The sequence below is a fragment of the Parasteatoda tepidariorum genome, chromosome 8 (genome assembly GCF_043381705.1).
Source record: "Parasteatoda tepidariorum isolate YZ-2023 chromosome 8, CAS_Ptep_4.0, whole genome shotgun sequence".
NCBI lineage: Eukaryota > Metazoa > Arthropoda > Arachnida > Araneae > Theridiidae > Parasteatoda > Parasteatoda tepidariorum.
Genome location: NC_092211.1, coordinates 25816278 through 25840939, shown reverse-complemented (window position 1 = coordinate 25840939; position 24662 = coordinate 25816278). Strand labels below are relative to the sequence as shown.

Here is a 24662-nt window from a genome sequence, read left to right as displayed (position 1 = left end):
CATTTTTAAGAAAAATTACTTTCTAAAAAGTTTTTATTCATTAAAATTTATAATGTTTTTTTAAGCAGATGATCTAGCAACTTTTCACCGAACAGAACGGTTAAATATTAAGCTACAGTCAAATAATAAGCTGTTAAAATTGACATATTCATCACACAAATTGTTGCTACACCCGTTGACTTCTTGGCGTCATTGTTCTCAGTCAAGAGTCAGTTAATGTAAAACAACCAAAGAGCATACACGCTCGGTATTTGCATCTCCGCAGCGCTATCAGCGCACCCGCAAAATAAGTCCACATTGTCCAAGTTTGATTTTTATACACCTCGCAACACATCGCAGAACATCTGGTCCTAACGAACAGGAGACTGAAGATCCAGTATAACTACACTGTTTCGTGTAAGGATTTTGTATTGTGAGAAATTTAATCAAAATGACATCTTGATTAAATTTGGCAGACTGCGTAGAATGTACTCGTAGAATAACTATCAACGAACGGAAGTAAAAAAGTACTTTGAACTCGTTAAAGAGCATTGCGCAATTACATGCAAGTGAGGATGCCTTCTAGTCAAGCAGTGCCAGATAAATAGAATCTAAAAAGCGGAATTTGGTGGAAACAATTTCTTAAAAGGATAAAACATTTTGGTGACTGTATTGTTTCGTGTAAGGATTTTGTATTGTGAGAAATTTAATCAAAATGACATCTTGATTAAATTTGGCAGACTACGTAGAATGTACTCGTAGAATAGCCATCAACGAACGGAACGTATGAAAGAACCTTGAACTCTTAGAAGAGCATTCCGATACAATATGCAAGTAAGGATGCCTTCTAGCCATGCAGTATCAGATTAATAAAATTTAAATTGCGGAATTTAGTGGAAACAAAATCTTATATGGATAAAAAAAATTTGGTATCTGCATTGTTTCGTGTAAGGATTTTGTGTTGTGGGAAATTTTGAAACAAAATGACAAATCGCCACTATTAAAGTTTTTGTTTCAGCATGAGTTTTGGTTAAAATCTTTAACAATGCAAGGAAAAAAGTAATTTTACTGCTGGAAAAAATTTATAAATGTAATAGGACAAAATTCAGTAATAATTGTTTCGAGTTTTCAAAAACATGTAGTTTCAAAGTGTTACCCAAGAAAGTCGAGTTTTAAAACAATGTTCTTTCAAAAACTTTTAAAACAAAAAACAAATATTCAGAAGATTAAAACAAATAAAAAATGAAGCTAATGGTAAATTCTAATACGAGGAAACCAATTTGAAGCAGTCCTTCATCTCAATATGAATAAAGGTACTTCACAAAGACATCTAAAAAAAGCTAAAAAAAATTTCCTCGTAGAATAAATAACCATTAGTCAAGATTTTAGACATTATCTTTGCAAATATGTGAAAAATCGTTTATTTTGCGAACTTCATTTCGTTGTAAAAATGAGCAAAAGGATACTATCTCACTCTTTTCGAGCGAAAGGAATTCGACAATACGAAGGAATGAAACAATTCAATTAAAGAATTTGACAACACAGACAGAAAAAGATATATTTACACATTCTGAAATAGATAATGGTCTTTTCTGAAAACATTAACGCATAAAATAATAAAATAAAAAAACTGAATGGGAGAACTCTGATTTTTTTCCTTTGTTGTGCGAGATTGCTATGTTTATTATTAGTGTTATAGAGCAACAGATCATAAACTTGAAATAATAATTGTATTTTTTGTAATATTTTTATCATAACATTTCATCATTATAATAAAATAAATTCCAATTTCTTAATTGTACTACATTTATTTCATTGCATCGTAAAAGTAATTTATTCAGCATGAATAATGAGAAAACGATTTTTTTCTTAAAGAACATTAAATTTGAGTAGTTTTAATTTTTGTTCGTATATTTCCATATTGTGACACAAACGACTCGATTTTGTCGTATAGTTTATTGTTATTAGGGCCGTTGGCATTTTTTTTAAATAGGAAATCATTTCCAGAAGCACAGGTTAACTACTGAAGAGTAGTGTTGAGTTATTTTAATAAAGAATATTCATACCAATGTAATACCAATAAGGCTAAGCCAGTGTTTCCCAAAGTGTTTACGCGTACCCCCAGCGGTACGGGAACAGTTTAGCCGGGGTACACGTTCTGATACGAAATATCAACAAACGAAAATTTCAAAAACATTTATTTAAAAACAAAGCTAGCCATGAAAATTTACGATTACGTATTTTTCTATTGGCTATTTTTTGCAGAGTTAACAGTTAATAATGAGTGGCATCAACAGCTATTTGCGTTTTTTAACTTTAGTGCAATTTGTTATAGTAAAAAATACATAAATTTTTTTATTAGTGGTACACATACAGCTTTACGAAAAATTTAGAAAGGGTACACGCAAGTCATAAGTTTGGGAAACACTGGGCTAAGCGATGGTAAAGTGTCAAGTATCCTAATTTTGTTCGGAATTCACTTTATAAAAAAGAAAAAAGTTACAAACTGCCTGATGATTTTTAAGGCGCTAGATGTTCTAAAAATATGTTATTCTTTTTTCTGAGCCCTTAAACCCTTTCTAGACCAAATCTTAATTAAAACCTGCAAATAATTGAGTGATGACTGAAATTACAGAAGAATTCGTCCACTATTTCGAAGGAAATTTAAAAAGGATTAACAGCGCCCGATGACCTTTGCCCATTTAAAGCATATATAGGATAAAATTAAAGAGGTTTTAAGCAATAAATTGATAATAAACTACACTTTTTGCAAACATGACATTTTTACATCAAGCAATTCCTTAAAATTGTTTCCTAATTGGTACTTCACACTTTTCCGGATTATTCACTCATAACAGCATTATACAGAAAAAAAATCTTATTGCAAATAGGGTAGTCGTTGCAGAATGTAATGGCAGAATTAGAAATTATCATTATACTATTTTAATCCTTTCAATTAATTAAAAACTAATTAAATTATCATTAAAAATTGTTTCTCATATGAAGCACCTCATACTTGTCCAGTTTAATTTGTTCATGTTCGTAAGATATTTCGTTTCAAAATCGAACTCCGGATATCACAAGATGCTTAGTGAATAATAAAACAAACAGCATTAATGCAAAGTGTAAAATAAATGTTGAGTGGCATATGTCTCTCCAATAAGAAGATAGCCAAAATGTCCTCATAATAATTTTGCAGGAGTTCTTCTCAAAATTTCCAATCACCAAACAAATTCACCATCAAGAATATTTTTAAAAAACGCTCTAGATAAAAATAAAACAATAGTAGTAAAACAGGAAAATATTTCCTTACAGCGTTGAAGAAGGAATGAGATAAGAAATTCCTGCTTAAAATTAGATCGGTGACATGATTTGTGACTAAAATTCCAGACACCTCATTCCAAACAGGCTTCGGAAGGAAAATGATACAAAAACGTGACACAATGTAGAGACATGTATAGCTGGCAAATTGAAAAATTGGCATTTTAATTTTTTTTCTCCTATTTTCTTATTTTATTTTTATAAGTTATTTACACTTTTTAAAGGAAATAAAACAGGATAAAAGCAAATCGAGATAAGAAAACAGGAACGGGGTGCTGTCACTTCAATGCATATATCAAGACAATCTCAAATGCTTTGAAGGAAAAAAAATACGTTATTGAGTTTTATTTGTTATTTACCTTCAACTACTCTTAGGGTATGTGTTTCTTATCAAACTTAAGATAATATGACTGTAAGTTTTGCTTATAAGACAAAGAAATAAAAAGAATTCCAATCAAAACATAATTAACCAATGATCTCTCGTTTTTTAACACTTATTGATCTCTCGTTGAGGTTTATAAACAACCTGATATTATTAAATACTTAAAAATAAATAGAATGAATTGGATGGCTCACGTGATTCGAATGAGTGATGACAATACAATAAAAAAGATACTGCTTTTTAGACCCACTAGAACAAGAAAGCGGGGAAGGCCGCGGGATGGGCTGACTCAGTGGAGTCTGATTTTCTCGCAATTGATGAAAAGAATTGGAGATCAAAGGTGAATCAGAAGACGTCGTGGAGAAATCTTCAGAGGAAGGCATTGGCTCACATTGGGCAGTCTGGCCAACTATGATGATAATGATGATCCCTCGTTTCTGACACGGCTGACCCAGGTTGGAAATCCCTGCCGATAACTGTTCGGTTTATCTACTGCTTCTAAGTCACAACGATCACGATGCTGACAACAACAACAACAACAAAAAAAGAATTCCAGCAGAAATATATTGTTTCAATGCTGAACCAATAACATTTCTCTGAACTTTAATATCATTTCGATTTTCTGCACCTTCAATAAAGTGTAAACATATTTCAGTTGAAGTTCAACCATAACAGAGAGATTTCGCATAGCATTAGTCTTACATTAACTTTATTTTCTACTCCTCGGCGATATAGCGATTCGTAGAGGAATTTTCGTACGCATGGAAGTTAATAGAGAGAATTTGCATAGCAATATGGTTTCACGTAATTCTAATGCTATTTAAATTTCACAGCACATGAGCAGAAATTTCTTTACAAACTGCAAAATCAATATTTGAAGGAAAATAAGATTGTTATGGTTAGCGTAAGACAAATTCTAAGCAACAAAAATAAACTCTGAATTTACTGGGAAACCGTAACAATATATGCAAAATCTCTTTAATATCGTTTAAAATAATTTGTACGGTAGGCATGTGGAGCAAATTGCCATCTTATGAAAGTTGTAGTAAATTTATACCATAATATGGTCAAACATGTCAATATTATTGCTTAAGATTGCAGAAAATTTGCTATATTATTATGTGGATTAAATATTGAGCCATACTATCCAGTCCAACCTCAATCTATCATTCTCGTATGTTTCATTTTCCTGTATGTATGGTATTTTTTTAAACTGTCTCATCACAATTGTAATTCTTATAATGTTAATAATACCCGTTTAGATCGTTTTTTAAAGTTACCGGATTCCCGCGTCTATTGTTCAGAAATTCTACCAACATTTAGAAAAAATATTGAAATTAACTTGTTTTAAAAAGAAAAACAGTAACTCCTGATGCTTGAAGAAAATGTGAATTCTGTTACAGTTTGGGTAAAACGCCTCAAACAACAGGTTTCATGTTTATGCATCAGTAGATGAAAATGTTGAAATTCGTGGTGTTGTCGGTTCAACAAATGGTTATAGAAGCTGAAGAAAAGCAAAATAGTAATACCAACACAAAAAATTAAAGTAAACATTTGAGGAATTTAATTTTCTTATACTTATACTTGCTATACTTTACTTGTCAACTTATTAATTTTCATATATTTTCATGTCCATATTTGATATTTTAAGTTTGCCCACATTCGTCGTTTTCTCATATTTATCGCTCGTAATAAATGGTCCCTTGAGAAACGATCGATCGAGGTTCAGTTGTATTATAATTTTATTTTATTTTATTACCGTCGTTGAACAGCCGACCCAATTTTTTGAGTTTATGACTACTAATGTTCACCTATAGAGCCTCGTAATTTTGAACCCAATACAGAAGACAAAGGAAATTCTCGATCAAGTATTGGGAGAAATAAGTCTTCATGGAGGACTTTTTGTTTGAACTAACCCGCATGTTCGTTACATGGAGAGGAAGACCACAGGAACCTGCCACAGTTAGCCTGGCGGCAAGGAGTCTCTTACCCATGATCCGTCTACCACTTAAGATATTTTACGTCAGCACAGTGGTCAGGTAAGCAGGATGCGGATTTCGTATCGATCAGTCATCACTGGGATTCGAATCCGGCTCACCTTATTGAAAGGCGAACGCTCTATCCCCTGAGCCACAGCTGCTCAGCTGTAATATGATATAATCTTTCATCGAAAAATAATTTTTTCAGACACGCTTTAAATAATTATTGCATTAAATTTAAACAATTATCTCCATCAAATTCGCCGTCCTTATGCATTGAACTTTATTCCATAACACTAAGAAGAACTGTTCTGTTTAGGATTAAATCCAAAGTTATTCAAGTATTTCCAACAACTTGTTCCAGCAGAAAAACCAATACATTATTATGTTAAAGGTATCTTTGAAAATTAAACATTTTCGAAGAACAAAGCGCACTTATCGTTATTATATTTTCCTTTTCATTACTTGTTGTGTGAAGAATATTAAACACCAATCAATAAATATAATTGAAAACTACTCTTTTGAATTAATCTGATTAACATCTCTTAATGCTGTTGCGTTTTGAGAATCTATGTCAGTTATAATATACCAAATGAACTAAATGTAATTAGAATTAAAATTAATACTTCGAGCTCCATTACAATAACCAGTCTTCGATGTTCTACGCTAATCATATGTCAATTTCTATTCTTTGTATATTGATTTCGTGTAATTTGAGAAATTTCATTTGATTTCCAATTTCAGAAAGCTGTTGTTTCAGTTTTAGAAGTGACAATAGCTTTTATGCTTTTATAACTTTATTATATATAAATGATTACGTCTTGTTTTCCTTTTATTGATAACTAATAAGAAAGAGGAAAAGTGTGTGTGAACAATTTTAATAAATGTGTCTAAAAAGTTTATTAAGCATAGTTATAAACATTTATCTAGCAGTTCCTTAATTAAAATTTGAACTCTTGCCTTCATTTTGAATGCTAAATAGCTAATGTGAACTTTTCAATAATATTTTTTTAATTATTCTTGACTCCATGACATGGGACTTGTGTGACAAGTCATAAAAATAGTTATTCAATTTATTTTCACTAATGAAAAAGCAAGGAAAATGAAACAGGAACTAATATTAATCTAAAATGTGCATTCCTGAATAAATAAATATAGTAACATTGTTTATTTTGAATAATATTAAGCTAAATAAATATCAATTTATAATTAAAAACCAAACTAGATTCCACCTATATAAACATTAGCTGGAAAGACAAACAATCATATTAAAAATCCATTTTAATATTTATTTAGTATACAAATATTAAATGGAATTTTCTCCCTTTATATTTATCCTTTATAAATGGAATTTTCTCCCTTTATGGAAAAGTTTGACAAATTAATATTAAATGTTAACTGAGAGAATGGTTTTAGTTATATTAATTATGTAAACGAACTACAAATTATTTTTTGGATGGATTGATGTTAGAACTGATATTAAAAAATAATAAAATTATGTAAGTAATAAACCTTTTGAAAAAAAAACTTTTAAAAAAACCTTCTCTTTAGCAAATTTAAGCTTTACATTCATAAATAAATCTAAGCTTTACATCCATATGACTATAGCAGGGCTCAATTTTTACAGTACAAAAATACATATAAGCTTTATATAGATGAGTCCATAACACGACTCGAACTGTCCTTAAAAAACTAATAATTGTTGACAATATTTGTAATAATAGTATTAAAAATTAATTTTTGTGAGCTTCTAATTTAAAATAAAAAATACAAAAAATATGATTTTGTTACTAGGTATGTTAATTTGGAAAAATTAAAGGTAGTGGTGGGCACGAATTTATAAAAATACTTTTAAAAATTTACCCCTACGAGGGACGCAACGAACCCTGACTCATAGTAGCCCCGGAACTATGTGTCCACACTAGCCTTGTGGAGTAATTTATTTATTTAATCTTGTTATTGATTGGTTGATCAGAAATGGTGGCACACAATCGAGAAAATTTTACAAAGTGGAAGAGAAAGATTGAAAAGGTAAATTATTTTTCCTAATTTCCATTTACAGAAATATTTTTTAAAACAAAAGAAATATATCTAGCTGTTAAAACAGACTAATTTAATTCCGAAAGTAAAATTGAAATTAAAATTTTCAAAATTTCTAACAGCCTCATGAAACATTTGCCACCACTTATTAATTTTTTCTGAAAAGTGAATTTTTAAATTTGTAATAGCATATTCATTGATAACATAATATCTCTTATCATTTAAAACAAAAAATGAAAATAGTCTAAAATAGAGTTCAAAATTTAATTTTCCCCCATAACAATGTTTCACAATTTACAACTTAATTTAATGTATTGACATGCAAATACATATGAAAGAGTAAAACAGTCTTGTGAATCTGAAATTTTTTTAGAGAAATTTCGATTTATAATTAACAGAATTATTCCAGCTATCCACATTAGCAATATCCAAACTAGCCTCCTCTTTTGTAAGGCAAAATTAGCGGTTGCTACCGGCCACAGGACGACAAGAACAATAAATAAACGAAGAAATAACAAATGGTGAGTACAAAACTGTCTACCAATCATCAAAGTTTTCGTCGAAAATGCATCCCGTGAGCGTTTCCGTATTACTTTCTTTAATATGGAAAGATTATGAATATTTTATGATGTCCAAAGACTGAACTAGATTAGCATTCCACTATCGTTCAAAAAATTTCCGTTTGCACTGTTCTTATTGGACGATTCGTATTCATATATCAACAGAAAAGTATTTCTATTGGTTGCAACTGTAACTGATTGATTATTGATGGATTGCAAGTACAGGTAAGTGATGTCAAGACATCTCTATTCTAAAAATTAAATTATTTCACACTTGTTTTTTAAAATTTTTCTTAATTTAAAAAATTAACCGTGTAATGTTTTCTTGAAATTAACCTTGTAATTTTGAGAAATGCTTCAAAAGAAATACCTTACATTACTGATGACAGCTATTATTTTTTTTTTTCAATTTCATTCGAAATTTTAAATTTTTGAAAGGCTAGCCACATTGTGGTCATTATTAAAAATGCTTTGACTCCAATTCAAATAAACTTGTGATACCGTAAGATAATCAAAATAACTTTAACTTAAAACAAAAGAAAATATTTTTAACAAAAATTATCCTGCAATGATAACTAAAATTTAAAAAAAAAAATTATATACTTATTATTTATGACTAATTATTATTAATTTTATTGACTCCCTATCAAATGTTTTTTTTTAAATTAAATCATAAAAAACATAAATTTTAATTCTTAAAATTATCATGATTAATTATATTAGCAAGTACTCCAAAAATAAGTAAGCATAAAATAAATTTTTATAGTAAATAAACTAATACTTTAAAATTAAGAAACATAAGAACTTACGAAACTGAAATACTGAATACTTAAAACAACTTATGCCAATAAATACTAAAGAAAAAAAAATATTATGAAATGTTCTTTAATTAGCCCTTTGCCTAAAAACTACAATTATATATCTTATAACTAAGATTGCATAAAAACTTCTAATGAGATCTTTAACTCATTAAACGAAAGACTATTTTAAATTATTTCTGTCATGTATTTGTTATTACTTGACGCAAATTAAAGATAATTTATTAAAATAATGCTTGAAAAAGAATTATTTTAATTATACTTAATTTGCTTAATAACTCATCAAAGCACTTACCTAATAACTGCTAAAATATTATAATTTTTCTTTTAAACTAATTGTAATTACAAAAAAAATAAAAGTGAATGTTGCCATTTTCATAAACTATTTTTACATACAGAACAGAGAGACTTACAATGCACGAGAGCATTTAGTTCGTAAAAATATCTTCAGTTCTTTGTTCTTCATTTATCTATTTAAATTTCTTTTACTACCATATACGGTACAACAGCAAACGATATTTCTATCCGAAAAACTTATAATTGGGCAGAGATAAGACAGCTCTTACAAGTTCGGTGTTTTCAGTTGCAGGAAATAAAATAATGTTTCTTAGATTTTTTTAAGAATAAGAATTGTTCTAGAGAATTAAAAAAGAAAGTAAATTAAAACAATTGCTTAGAGTTTTTACTAAAGCAGTCAAAGAACATTCTTCTCTTTTTGTGTCCATGTTGTTTTATGATAAGCACTAAACCGCGTATCGAAACTTTAAACCTTTTAATTTGTGCTTTGTAGAAGCCAGAAATAAAGCAATTTTTTTCAAACAGTAATTTTATCAACAGAAAAATTCTATCAAATACTTGATATTCATTAGGAAGCAGCTCTTTGTCAGCTTCTTAAAATTATCGTAACTTCTTGGTTTATTTTAATGTATATATTTATTTACTTGAGCTTCCCATATCATCCATTTATCATCAAACGATATTTTAAGCCTAAAAGCACTTGATTAGGCAAAATTTTGGCAGCTTTTAGAAGTTTGATATTTTCAGCTAAACGAAGCAAAATATTGTGCTAGGAACTTTTGAGAATAGGAGTCATTCAAAAAAAAAACTGAATAAAATTATTTCTTTTGAATTTTTACGAAAACTGTCAAACAAGTTTAGTCTGATTTAAGTACTGAACTGAATATCGAAATATCAAACCTTTTACTGATTTTCACTTATGGCACTTTAAAAGTTGTTGTTGCTGTTGTTTCTAATGCGACTTGCCACATGGGCAAACCTGCTTGGTGAAACCGAGCAAATATCAAGGCAGAGAGCGCGTTTCTTGTTTTTCAGTGGCTCCATCCTATGGCCAAGAATTCATCTTCAGCCACACACACGTCATAGTCCGTTTTATAGGGTGGACTCATTCACTCATCCACAGATCGTAATTTTGACCTGAATCAGAGAACGGTCGATCTCCAATCCAGTAACCCCAGAGGTATTGATTTGTTATGGGGACATGGTGGACTTTGCGACTCGACCGATTTAACGTGCATCATTCACCATTTACTACACGGGGAGTCTTCAGCCAGCGGGGTTCGAACCCACGAACTCTCGGACATGGGTCCAGCGCCCTACCGACCAGGCTATCCCGGCCTACTCACTTTAAAAGTTTTTTGTTCAAGCGAAAATTTTAAATTAAAAAAAAGTACCGTATAAAAAGATAAAAATATATCAAACAAACCACAAAGATGTCTGCTATTTAAAACGATACATAAAAAAACTATTATAAAAAATATATAGTAGTTGTATTTTTATTATATAGTAGTTGATTTGTAAGCAAAAAATGTAAAACGCCTGTAGTAATAAATAATAAAAAAACAAAATTACACACTGGAAACAAGAATTACTTCCAAAAAAAGTTTTAAGAGTGAATTTTTTTACATACCTCGTACTTAAAATTCCACATTTTTCAGTGTATAATTTTAAAAAAATTATTTTACTCATCATGCTTATTTTTCATAAAATTCCGGAAAATATACAGAAAAATTAGAAGTTTTACATAAAAATACCTAATGTCAGACTGAGATAGTTTTATTATAACACCAACCTTTATATATATATAATATGAACATTTTTATAGAGAATTAAAAAACGATGGAATGCTCTTCTCAACCGTTTCGTTCCGTTTCTATAGCGATTTTCGTTTTTCCTGATATAAATATTACGTTACTTAAGGCCTTAGTGTGCATATTTTTGTGATTGCTTTTTTTTTTCAATGTTTTCATTCTAAGTATACTAAAAATCTGATGTAACCAGTGCGGCTATTATAAAATTCCACTATTAAGACAAGTTTCCATTTCACTGTCAAAAAGTCAATATTAACGACTCAAAATTTATATAGTTATGCAAGTTTAAAATTATTATTATTTTTGGAAAATATATTTTTCTCCAGTTTAGTGAAAAAATTTAATACGAAAAAAGGCAAAATGAGAGACCTTTTTACATATTTCTGGTATCAATACAGAAAAGTGAAAAACTATATAATCATTTTCCTTTATTGCTTTCTTGCATGCTAACATTGACAAAGTGGACATCGTCGATAATACTTTCCCCGCAGATCTGAGGGATCTGTCTTGAGCAACAGAGGTCAAATTCTTGAACGTAGTAAAGAAAAGGGGAGAAATTTCGAATACAGAATTATAAGAAAATCTATGGAACCTATGAACCTAATAGAAGGAGAAGGAAAGAGGTGAAGGAAAAGATAGAAAAATGGAATTGAAAATTTTATTGAAAATTAAGATTTTGCGAGATTTTTATAAGAACAATAAAATAATACAATAGGTGGATATGTAGAAGAAATTTAAAAAATAAAAAACAGACATGCAAAATAAAATTATGAAAGTAAAACTTAATAAGAGAAAAGAAGCAGGCCAAAACTGAAATAGATGAACCAGATGAAGAAGAACGTTAGGATTTTAGAAGTCAAGAACTGGAGATAGAGAGCCGATGGTTGCAAAAGCCCCAAGGGTGTTAAGAAAAAGAATCCACAACTGAGTATGTTTTCCTTTATTTTAAATCAATTAATTTTTTTTAATAATTCTTTTTTTTTCCTCATCAATATGGCTCTGAAGTATTCCACCAGAGCAATTTTTAATTCCAGAATAGTTCTGGGGGGAGGTTGGCGCATCGCAATAGCTCTCCCAAGAGCATCCCAAGCATGTTCAATATGATTCAGGTCAGGGGATTTGGCTGGCCAATCCATTCGTTGAATATCCTCGCTTTCCAGATACTCATCAACCATGAGAGCCCTATGTGGTCGCGCATTGTCGTCCGTAAAAATGAACTCAGGGCCAACAGCGCCCCTGAAAAGACGCACATAGGGCTCTAAGACCTCTCCTGCCTGTACCTCTGGGCATTCACGGAACCATTGTCAAACACATGGAACGGTGTGCGGGTATCTTGCATGTGCGAAAATGCTTTCCATCTCTTAATTTTGTCCACCAGTGTATAACAAAAAAGCATCACACACAAACCGACACAGACAAGCGGGAATAGATCTTCTTTAACTGTTTCACAGTCTTAGCCACTCAAAACAAAATTTTCAGAATTATTGAAATTGAAAAAAATTTTATTATTTCAGAACAATTTGAGAACTGCATAAGAACAGCTAAGCAAGCAGCCAGCATCATTATAAAAAGTTAATGCTATTTACACTATACTACAGTTTTTCGTACAAGGTTGACTACCAAACAAAATTGTGAAACAATGCAGGCACAGCGAGGAGTGAATTCTTTAAATGCTCCTAGCTGCTGAGCAAATTTTCAAATTTTTTTCCTTTTTTCCAAATTTTATTATTTTTAAATCATTGTGAATATTTGTATAACAAAAAAAATCCCTTTGTTTCAAGATTTCTTCTACATCATGAGAAATAATATTTTTTGAAAATAAACTTATGATTTGTACAGGTGCTGTGAGTTTATTTATGACAAGTTAAATTTTGTCCATTTTTAACCAGAATGTTCTATATTAATTAAGAAAATAGCACAAAGTTTCAAAATGAAAAAAAAATCCAGAGTGTTGTGGAAACTGATAATTTCCGTGATTTAACTTTTATTGCTTAAAAAGTTACTCTAATGTTCTAATGGACTCATAAAAATAAACAAAATTCATTAAACATTATTCAATAAGCATTAATATTATAATTTCAATAAACATTATTTTTAATTATTTTAATAGGGGAGGGAAAACCTCAAGAAAAAATTTTATTTTATTTTAAGTCATACAATTTTCTAATTAATTTAAGTTAACTTAAATTAATTTTCTAATTAATTTAAGTTATTACTTTTGAGCAAGTCAAAATCATTAAATTTAAGCTTTAGTTTGATTTTAATGCATACTCCAACAGTGGCTTTTTTTATTTTCCTTCACAAAAGAGCTTAAAAGAACACCTTAAAAGAAATGCCTATATTTTCAAGACCATACACCTAGGATTGATATTTTAACCAATATGAACCTATTTCTTCCAGAACCTGCTTAAAACTGAACAAAAAGGAAGAAACTAGACAAAATTAAATTAACTAAAAATGACCATACAATTATTTAGCAATAAATATTATAAAAAGAAATATAGTATCAGAAAGTAAAATGTTTTTCACAACTATAACTACTATTTAAAAAAAAAAATTCACATTATTTTAGTTTTATGCAGAATTTTAAATTCTATATGTCATATTACATATTAGTGTGTGTCAATTTAATGATTCAAACTTAACAGAATTCTGTTATAAAAATTTACACTACTTACGATTATGAATTCAATATTTATTTGTAGTAGTTTATATGCAGAGTAATGTAATTTTAAACTTAGTAAGATAAATTAATACTAGTATACTTGATTATAATATATTAGGTTATTTATATAATTATAAAACTAGATTTCATTTTACTCTTTGACAAAAAATATTGAAAAACTAAAGTTATTTTTATTTCTTACGAAATTTTTACTTATTAAAAATAACACATTAAATATATTGAAATTTAATATTATTATGCAAGATTTCCCAGGATTATTGGGACAAATTTTAAGGGAAGAAAGGGGGCATCTCAAGGATTCAGAATTGCATAGCAACCTATGGTCAGAAACAAACGTCATGGGAAAGGAGTGAGACCACTGCATCTGAAATATTTATCCAGTAAAGATACTACAAGCGCTGTGGTAGATGATAAGTGAAAATCTCTCAAAAGAAGTTTGAAATTTTCCACCACTGCTAGCGATGCATGCATTACACAATCAGGTAGAGGTCTGATGCTTATTTCTGTGGGTAACTTTCATGATTCAATCTCTTTGCTGCTTGTGCATTTCCCTACATTGTGTGCAAATCTGACAGCTCAGTGTTTGCAAAACATTGTAAACTCCTCTGCAAACGATGACAGCACAAATGACTGTGGCAATGCAGGTCTTTTTTCTTCAATGTTCTTGTGAAAAACTTCACCTAGCAGTGAACAAAGAAGTTTCCAACCATGGGTTCCTATGCAAATCTGAATCCTTCTGATATCCCCTATCTCCTCTTAAAGCTAGTCCTGTATGAATGTTCTGGGACAAGCTGTATGAACTAGATTGTAATAATAAAATCTTTAAAAATTGTTTTAACATCTTATTTTTCAGAAAGAGTGTCTTCTATTCCTTTCTCTTCAAATGGAAGAAAGTTATTTCTTTCAGTGCAGTTTTTTTTAACACTATGCAAGGAACTTTCAATCTTTGTATACACTGTAGGTTTACATAATTGTATATCTGTATACTTCTATAAACAAAATTCGGTAATAAGTTAATTAATTAGAAATCTTAACCAAATGAGCATTCCGCTAATTGGAAAGTTTTTATAGATATTTATTCTCAATGCATTACTTGCTCATTGAATAACAAGGCGTTTTGGAAGAAAACACAAAAGGTGAAAGGATGTTTAAGCGTTGCAATCTCTCAGTGGATTAAACAATGAAATGCTGAACCTTTGGGTAAAATTGCACTAAAATTTTTCTTTTATGCACTACCTTCCCAATGAATAAGGCGAAAACCAGTTTTATCATATAGAAAAACTTGCAGCCGAAAATTTTAAAAAAAAATTAACAATTGGGACTAACACTCAGAGAATTATTCATGTAGAACTTAGCCCTACTGATTGAACAATGATGATGACTGCAGGTTTTTGTGCTATAGTTAATAAATAATTCTGGAACTCTGATCTTTTTTTTTCAAACTAAATATTAATCATATTTACTTTTTGATAAACAAGTAATATACAAAAATTATACCACATTATCATGCATTGTAGCTTAACTTTGCAAAGACCAGCAGGGAAGGGAAGAAAAAAAAACGATTGAAGTGCAAAATACAGAAAATATATTTTCCCCTTCAATTATGTTAAAATTTTTCAAATTATTTTAAAGTCCTTAATTGGTTAAAAATAGGTAAGATTTTTACTTTATGTACTTTTTGACATTTAATAACAAGTACGGAAACTGATTTCGAGTCAAAAGAAAGCAAGAAAATTTATTTTACCTTAAACTCCAAACGTGCTATGTTTACATAACTTTTAGAAGTTCAAAACCTTTTTCCATCATTTTGGCATCCAAATTTACTTAAAAATTAGGTATCTCCCAAAATTATAATGCACTATTGCTTATGATAAGCAATCACAAGTTCAACACTCTCATCTTATCATGATTATTCTAATATTATTTCTCATAAACAGAATTTGTCACGCAGTGAACTGATGCCAGCAGATCACCGAAGTCAAGCATCACTGGCTGCAGTCAGTGTGCAGGTGGGTGACCACTTTGATTAGTCTTCGTAGGACCAAGGGTGTGCGGTATTGGCCCTCACTAAACTGTTCTACCGTAAAGGGCTCGACTTCGCGTGCAGATCGTCAGGCTACCAAAGCGGGGGTGCCATACCCTCTGCAAAGGATCAAAATTGTGAAGGCATGTCTTAGGATCATCCTCTGGGATGTTTCCCAGACCGTCACCAATAGCCCATTGTGCAGCTCTAGTGCGACGTAAAGGAACTACAACAACAACATAAACAGAATTTAGCAATTAAAAGTTATAAGGTGAAAAATATTATGATATACGTTAGGAATCAATAATTACGTTAGGAATCAGTAATTTAATAACATAGTTCATATTTGCTTAATAAAATAGCAATTTAAGTTACTAGTTTATTAACTTTATCTCTAAATCTGTACGTTATTTTAAAGTCGTTGTGGTTATAGAGTGTTGATACTCAATATGCATTGTTAGCTGAAAGCTACTCTGCCTATTATAGCTTTCAGTTAACAATGCCTATTGAGTCTATAATCTATTTCTTCACTTGTTATTAAAAAAAAAACTTAAAAAATCTCAATTTTTTTTTAAAGATATCAAGATGAGTCTCGCTGACACTTTCATGTACTCAAATTTGAAGCATATAATAAAGTAATGCTTTTATTTTATTTCATATTAAATCTTTAAATTTATTATCTTTTGCAGTAATAAGATTTTCCCCACCATTTTCAATAACTTAAATAGCAATATTATAAACATTCCATCAAAAAATTAATATGATTTATAAATTTGTCAACTCTTATAATAGTAATAGTTAAAATATGGTAACAAATAAAATAAAAAGTTATTATAAAATAACTATAGTAGCAGAACCTCTATATTAATCTGCAACGTTAAGAAATTCTAAAATTTATCAGGAGAATATTTGATAAAATATTTATATTTAAATGCTGCACTTGGTAGGCTTACAAATTTTAAAAGGTAATAATCTCTGTTGCTACAATACTTGATAAATTAACTATACAAAACTTATCTTGAAACCTTCATTTACAATGATAAAAGATAAGCTGAAGATACAAGAAAGAACAAATTTTTAAAGTTTAAAAAAAAATTTCAGCTATTTTTTTCTTCTTTTGATATTTAGTTTATATTTTAGCTAGAAAGGCCAAAATAAGTCCGAGGCGTGTCATTCTACTACTCCTGTTACACTAGACATTAAATGTTATAAAACGATAATGATATACAGACCGCACCTACTTGGGTGATATAGAACCGAATGTCCAATCACATTATTCAAGAACAATTCTGTGGTACCTAAGCTAATTTTGATGTTCAAGAATATAGAATCAGAATCTTTGATATAAACTAAGAGGTTTAGCACTTTCAGGGAGATTCCCGTATCGTGATCTGTGGCAGAATAATCGCCAAGTCTTGGAAACTTCTGGGCAGTGGCCCGAGAGAAACTAAAAAAAAACATCACAGAAAGGTACCAGCTTGAAAGGTATAATTCATAGCCACCCTAGAGCAAACATCTACATGTTATTTTTCTTAAAATTTGCAAGTTTAAAATCAATTTGGCACCTTGGCTATCGTAGTTGGCACGACAGATCACGATACGGAAATATCACCACACTTTCACCCTACTTATGCTCGGTGTAGTGCTATTATTACTTGAAATGTAATTGAGCATGCAAGATGTTACATAGGATCTTGGAAGCTCATATTACAGATGCTATCATAGCATTTGTAAAATCCATCGCTTACAAAAACATACCTCCAAAATAATTGCAATAGAAAATGTTATAAAAAAGAAGAATAAAACTATTATTCTGAATTTATTTACATAATTTTTAACTATATAATTTGAAAGCATCAGACAATAAAATTTTCAAAATTTATTAAACAAATTTAAAGCAGCTACTTTTTTTCAACTGGTTCAGTGGGTAATGGTACTTCTTGAACATTAGCAGCCTCCGCTGAGTAGGCAGGAAACTGTTCCCAAGGTCCAACTAAATCAAATTTCCTAAATTCTTGAGCCAACTCTAATGGTTCGACGACAACACGTCTGGCTTCATCATCATACCTAACTTCAACATAACCACTCAGAGGGAAATCTTTCCTAAAAGGGTGCCCTTCAAATCCATAATCAGTCAAAATTCTTCTTAAATCTGGATGATTACTGAAATATATGCCAAACATATCCCAAATTTCCCGTTCATACCAGTTGGCTGCTTTGAAAATACCACAAATTGAATCAATTGGTGTAAGTTCGTCAGTGTAAGTTTTAACTCGAATTCTGGCATTGTAACGCAAACTTAACAAGTTGTAGACAACTTCAAATCTGTATGCACGAGTAGGGATATCAACACCAGCAATATCTACCAAGGATTCAAACTGTGCGAGGTGATGATCTTTGAGAAATGTTAGGACAGGGATAACACCTTCAGGCGAAATCATAATTTCCAATTCATCGCCGAGAGCGACTTGTACTTTTTGTACATATTTTGGCAGACATTCAGCTATAAAGATTCCGTATTCACTGAGTTGAGCGGTTTTCAAATCATTCGTTGGTCTAATAGTAGGTTTGTGTTCAGTTTTAGAAGTTTCAGGAGTTTGGAGAATACGAGCAGTGGTGGCAAATGTTGGCTTGCTTTGGAACAGAACAGAAGATCGAATATTCCTCAAGGGTCGAATAAATCGAGTCAAAGAAGAATACATAATTGTTTTTAATTCAGCCGCAGTGAATAAATAATTTAATACAAAATTTACCCTTCACAGTTTGTTGTTATTGTTGTTGTTAATGAGAACAATGTGTTGCCATTCCCTGCAAAGCAAATAAATATTTGAAACTGTATGAATGTTATTTAATTTGGGAAATAGATCATTTATTTCATGCATTAAAAAATATTTAAATACAGAAACAATAATCCAATATATAATTTTATGATGACACATAATTTTATGATTTATCCATTGCATAATTTTCTGATTTGGCAACAGCACCTGTTGTTTACGAAAACAAACTTATCATGTGCTGTTCTGAGCAGAATGTGGGATGCTTATGTCATCTTCAAAAAATGTCATTGGAAAGAAACTTCACTCATTAAACATAGATGACGATCAAAATGGGTGAATTTTTGTATAGAGAATTTTGTAATCATGTTTATTTGGGACAGTGGGAATTAGCAAGAGCTTTCGCTGTTTCATTAATAAAATCTGAGAATTACAATACTAAGTCAAATGCTAAATTAAAACTTCTTACAACTCTTCAAACTATCGCCAAGAATCCTTATTTAGTAAGGTAATTATAAAAAAATAACTTATATGATCGTTAAGATTTTTAAAGTACTTGGTAATAATAAAATTGTGACAATAACATAAAGAGATATTAGATTTAGTTACTAATCATGCAGTTAAATATTCCTTTGTGTGCAGTCTATTTTTAAAAGAAAGACAATTTCTTTTAAATTAGCTATTTAGTCGTGTTTGAGTTTCTAAGCGAAGTGTTCATATTTTGTCATGGTCTTGATCTAATACTGAAATTGATATCCTCATTGTAAATACTATAATTTTAGAGAAATATTAAATTGCATGTTCTCCTAACTTCTGCTATTAATATATATTTATGCTATACGCCTTGGTGACTAATAATACCCACTTAGAAGAGAGTGTTCCAATAATGTAATGTTTTAAAATCTTTTTCAAAGTTTTTAAATAATAATACTTTTCAAGTGTGCAATCGGGTGCCTATTGGTTTGTCCACAAATTTTGCTCAACCTCTCTAAAATCCCGTTTCTGGTGACCATGATATGCTTAGTTTTCATTCGCAAGACTCTCGGGTTACCATAACATTGGAATTGTGTTATTAAGGTAGATAAACAATTAAGTGATTTGGCGTATCATGAATTTCTGATGATAGTGTTTGCCTGACATTTTGCTTGTCATAATAATATCGGTATTTTTAAAATTAAAAAAAATCATGGAAACATCAATAGTAATAACCGCACAATAAAAAACATCAGGGTTTTAAAAGCCAAGCAAAAATTTATAGCATTTCTACATCACAATCATTTCGTCTCTCTTCTGTGCATATGAAAGGCAATCTTCTGATAAGCATGTTTCAAAAAAATTCTGCCGAAAAGAAAACCAAAATGTTTTCTATCCCAAATAAAAAAAATCTTTCTGCAAGAACTCAGTAACATTCTGCAACAATGCTCTCATGATTATGTCACTGAGGTTGAAACTGCATAGAGAAATTAAGATTGTTGAGAATATGAGCTACTACTTCTAAAAATTATTAGTTTTTAGCATTTTGAACTTTTTAAAGATAGCTCTGTAAAATATAATTGAAAGTCTTATGGGTTTGCACCTAACTTGGCCCATATATTTCTACCATAAATCTTAACCTATCTGTTAGCCTTATTATTTTCTCCCCTAGAAGTTTAGTGACAGACTTCCTTTTGTGACTAACTTTAAAAACCTATACTGTTCTATACATTATTTGACCTACTACTAAAAAAAAAAAATATATACTTGTATATTCTGGCTGGCTCCGAAGAAATCATTACTAGATACCAGATTACTTAAGACATCATAACAAAATAAAAATATACAAAGTTGAGTCGAACATAATTTATCCAGATGCTGATTTACTAAATTATACAATTAACTAGACCAATCAAAGAGGTAAAATCAATGTTTTGTAGGCAAAATAAAATAAATAAATTAACGATTTAGTCTTTAAATAGGGTATTAGATAAGATTTTACTTATCCTAATTCCCTAAATATCTACTGAATCCAAACAGAACACCTTCTCCTGTGTCAATTTCATCCACCTATATCAAAGACTGAGTTCTGTGTATGAAAATATAAGTAGAAATTTCTACGAAGTAAAGGATTTTTTTTACCACAACCTTCCATTAGTTTCATTTGTAGAATTCTCAAATTTCTATAACTATTAAAATAAGTTTCATGTGTCTAGTGTATTGTTTAGTTGCTAACTATTTTAACTATTCTCTAGAGAATGCTGGACTACTACACCTTGTCCCAGTTACGTTTCCTTTTGGGCTTGCCAGTTACTTTTCGACTTAGGACATTTGGTTTGTATTTTCTGCTTATTTTGTATAAATGGTTAGAAATGATAATCACTTCTTCTAAATGTTTAACTTAAGTATCTCAATCACAAGAAAAAAATCTCATTAATTTTTTAAATCTCCCTGACCTAGAAGAATTCATTATCAACCTTTTTTAAAATTTAATGTAGCAGCTATCAATAGAAAACAAGTCTATTTTCTTCCAGTGTATAATTTTTTTTCTACTCCCTATATTAAACTACAACTTGTAATTTCAAATGTTTTGGTAATTGTTATTGTTTATCATAAAACTTTAATTGAAAATCATTTTTCAGGAGGAGTCATCGAAATTTAAAGATCAGGCAGATTTTAACATACTGTTAGAAACCTTATTCAGGACCTCAAAGCAGGTTATTAAAGTAAGTCTATTTATAATTTTTGACTTCTGTGCTTTATTAAATAACTGCAAACAAATTAAATCTTTTTTTAGGTTATAGTTTAGTTTTGCATTATTTTTCACTTGCAAAGTTTGTAGAAACTTAGTTGTGACTTATTTTTTTATCTTTTTAAATTCAATAAGGTAAAATTATAACATATTAATAATGTTTTTTCTTTTCTGAATTTCTTCCTCTATTTGAATTGATGTTTTAATATGAATTTTTACGTATGCAAAATTATATTTCAACTAACATTATTCATACACACATAGCTGCTAACTCTACTGGATTTTCCAGTAGACTACTGGATTTTGGTAGTTTCTTCTGGTCTACTGGTTTATTTAAAATTCTCCTAGTTTTTGTACATTTTAGAAAATTCTCTAAAATTGAATAAGCTTCCTAAAAAAAAAAATGCCTATTGATGTAGAATTTTTGTATAGATTACTACTTGCTTGCTTGAATAATTAAATAAGTATTACTGATACATAATGAAGTATTGACCTCATTTATAGAAATCAGTTCAAAACTTTTTTTGTTCTGAAATGTTCAATTTATTTTTATTCAGAGCTCTCTTTTTAAATTATTTAAAAAAATCTTTTAACTATATTTGATGAATTAAATGCCTATTAATACTCGAAATTATGAGTAAACATAATACATGAAATTTTTAGTATGTTTAATGTCCATCATATCTGGAAAATATTGCAGTTATCCTATTTTAATGACTATAAAAATCCCTAAAATTCCCTACGCGTAAAATATTTAGTACATTATTCAACAATTATCATTAAATTTATATTATTTTGTAAAATCTACTGGATTTTTTCCTATCCATGTTGGCAGCTATGTACACATTTACAAAGTGTTTCCAAATGTAGAACTGCAATTAATATGAATACACAAGTGGGCGACCTTTGTGCTAAAATACAAACTAAGGTAGACAACTTTAATAATAATAATAATATTTTTGTGCTCTTTAACATTGTCTACCTTAGTTTGCAATTAATATGATTGAAAGACTAATTAGTAAAATTTAGAAATGCCAAAATAAAATAATTACCCAGAAAAAGAAGAAGAGACATTTTGAAAACAGTTACGATTTTATCATTTTTGTTTCAAAATATGTAGACACTGAGTAAGAATATTTTACCAACCATCTACTTCCCTTGTCAAAATTTATCAGACTTAGAAATAATTTTATAAAAATCTAATTATTTCACCCTTGTTTGGGTTTCTAGAATGTAAAGTTTCCAATTTAAATTTGTCATTTTCTAATATTAACTCGGAGTCTGGATCTCAGGAGTTTATGAATACATTACTTAAATTAGCACATTTTTGACACATAAATTTTTTGATGGTTTTAAACGTGGAGCATCAAAAATCTGTGGCCTCAAAAATTGTATTTAAAATTATGATTAATGTTATAATAATATTTTAAACTCTATTTTTTATATTTTAAATAGGACATTGTGTTCAGTGTTTAAAGTGAATCCTTAAATATTATAATTTTCTCATGTTATTACATTGATTTTCTTATTGTCGCTTTGAAACTAAACCGTAGTAACTCAAAAAAATCGAAAAATTAGATATTTGGGCCATTTTTTTGTAAAAAAAAAAAAAAATTAGCCTTTTAAAGAAACAACGTGTTATCTTCATAGTTCCATAAAATTAATTTAGAGAGCAGATAAATCGTTATCTCATTGGAGCGATTCGCTATTTTGGTTTTAGGGAATAGTGTAGCAGTGTGCCAGTTGCAACAAAACCTTGGGGGAGATAAGTCAAATTTTTTTCCTACACTGTTGTATGTCAAAATTTGAAATGAAATATATCTAATATTCGGGAGGATATTTTGAAGAACATCGTTGTATTTTGAAATAACTCTCCACTTTTAATAAAAGTTTTAGAGAAAACTGTTGCAACTCATAGTACCTTAACTTATTTCGAAATTACCACAAAATTAAAAATGCTACAAGAACCAGGCCTGTTTCATTGAAACATGTAAAGAAACGGGATTTTTTTAATGTAAACTATTTTGCATTAGTCACCATAGCTTCGAGTCAAGCTGCGGTGGAAGTTCCTGAAAAGTTAGAAATTGCTCTCCTGAAAAACTTGCTTTTTTGAGTTACCACGATTTAGTTTCAAAGCGACGTTATATTCAACTACATAAAAAGTATTTTGCAAAACAATTTTTGTTATTACAATTAAGATTTCTATTTTTTTATGAGAAAATGTTTGTTGTTTTAAATATATAAAATCATTATATATTTGAAGTTTTGACTGCTACGAAATATTTGCATATTTATAAAATTACCTGCTCTAATTTATAATTAAATCAGATTATTGAGATTGAAGTAAGGGTAAATTTTGAATCATAATTTATGTATTTATTATAGTAATTGATTATATATTTACATGTTAGTATTATCTTTATTAAAAAAGATATGCTTGTGTACTATGTTTTTAAAAAAAATAACTATAAAAGTTAACTGCACAGCAATTATGTATCTTCCCTATATTTTTTAAAAATTTATTAATTTACTTTTGTCATTTCTTTAAACTTTTGTCATTATAAAAACTTAATCCTGGTGATAATGTTAAAAAAATATTTTAATATGATATTAAATGCATACTCAAATTTATTCATGCTTTCAGGAATTGTCTTCCATTCACAATCATCTGACAGAGCCTGAAAATTTACACCAATCTGCAACTCATATTTCTAAGATATCTGACAAGTGCCTTACATCCATAAAGAATGCATTTAAAGAAAATCCTGCAGCAATTTCTGTTTTGCTCAATATGCTCCAGACTAACAAAAATGCTAACTGTGGTGCAAATATAAATTACAGTGTATGGGACATATATTACCAGCAACTTTTGAATAGTCTTAAGTCTCTGCAGTCAATTAAGGACAGATCTAACAAGGTGCAAAGCTTACAAGAATTCGCATCCAGAATATATTTACTTCTAAGTATTATTCCAGATGGTGAATTAGAAGAAAATAATTTAAAAGATAATTTATTAGATATCCAAGAGTTGTGCCAATCAGACATTTTATCTTCTACCAAAGTGTATCAATCTCTTTTAAGCCGTCCTTCTCCTAAACTTGGCAAATGTTTTTGTGAATTAAAAAAAGTCGAGAAACAAAGTGCTTTGAATAAAAACATCCCAATTTTTTATTCATCTGACTATAACTTTAATCATCAAATTGCTTTTTTGAACAGTATTTCATCCTCTAAACACTTTTTACATAGCATGATAGTAAGTTATTA

The 24662-nt window shown here is 29.6% G+C and overlaps 2 protein-coding genes and 1 non-coding gene across 4 annotated transcripts in view; 2 read left to right on the top strand and 1 right to left on the bottom strand.

Annotated features, from left to right (window-relative positions):
* Positions 1-15237: 15237 nt before the first annotated feature.
* On the top strand, positions 15238-15307 carry LOC122270110 (small nucleolar RNA SNORD113/SNORD114 family). The gene has a single exon (XR_006225609.1). It is a non-coding gene; the product is annotated as a small nucleolar RNA SNORD113/SNORD114 family (small nucleolar RNA).
* Positions 15308-17702: 2395 nt separating this feature from the next.
* On the bottom strand, positions 17703-18849 carry LOC107442782 (NADH:ubiquinone oxidoreductase core subunit S3). The gene has a single exon (XM_016056422.4). It carries the CDS (start codon positions 18596-18598, stop codon positions 17798-17800), a length of 801 nt encoding a protein of 266 aa, XP_015911908.1. The 5' UTR covers positions 18599-18849; the 3' UTR covers positions 17703-17797.
* The window catches only part of LOC107442780 (zinc finger FYVE-type containing 26 spastizin), a 67224-nt gene continuing 61350 nt past the window's right edge, over positions 18789-24662 (top strand). For both annotated transcript variants that reach the window (XM_043046278.2, XM_016056420.3), the window contains exons 1-4: positions 18789-19181; positions 20902-20980; positions 21289-21372; positions 24043-24651. In XM_043046278.2, the coding sequence (XP_042902212.1) occupies positions 18994-19181; positions 20902-20980; positions 21289-21372; positions 24043-24651 (960 nt within the window). In that variant the 5' untranslated portion in view covers positions 18789-18993. The remainder of the gene's footprint in view (positions 19182-20901; positions 20981-21288; positions 21373-24042; positions 24652-24662) is intronic.

What these genes read in the sequence shown, in the direction of transcription:
- LOC107442782 (XM_016056422.4), bottom strand. Translation starts at nt 18,598, where the DNA reads ATGTATTCTTCTTTGACTCGATTTATTCGACCCTTGAGGAATATTCGA.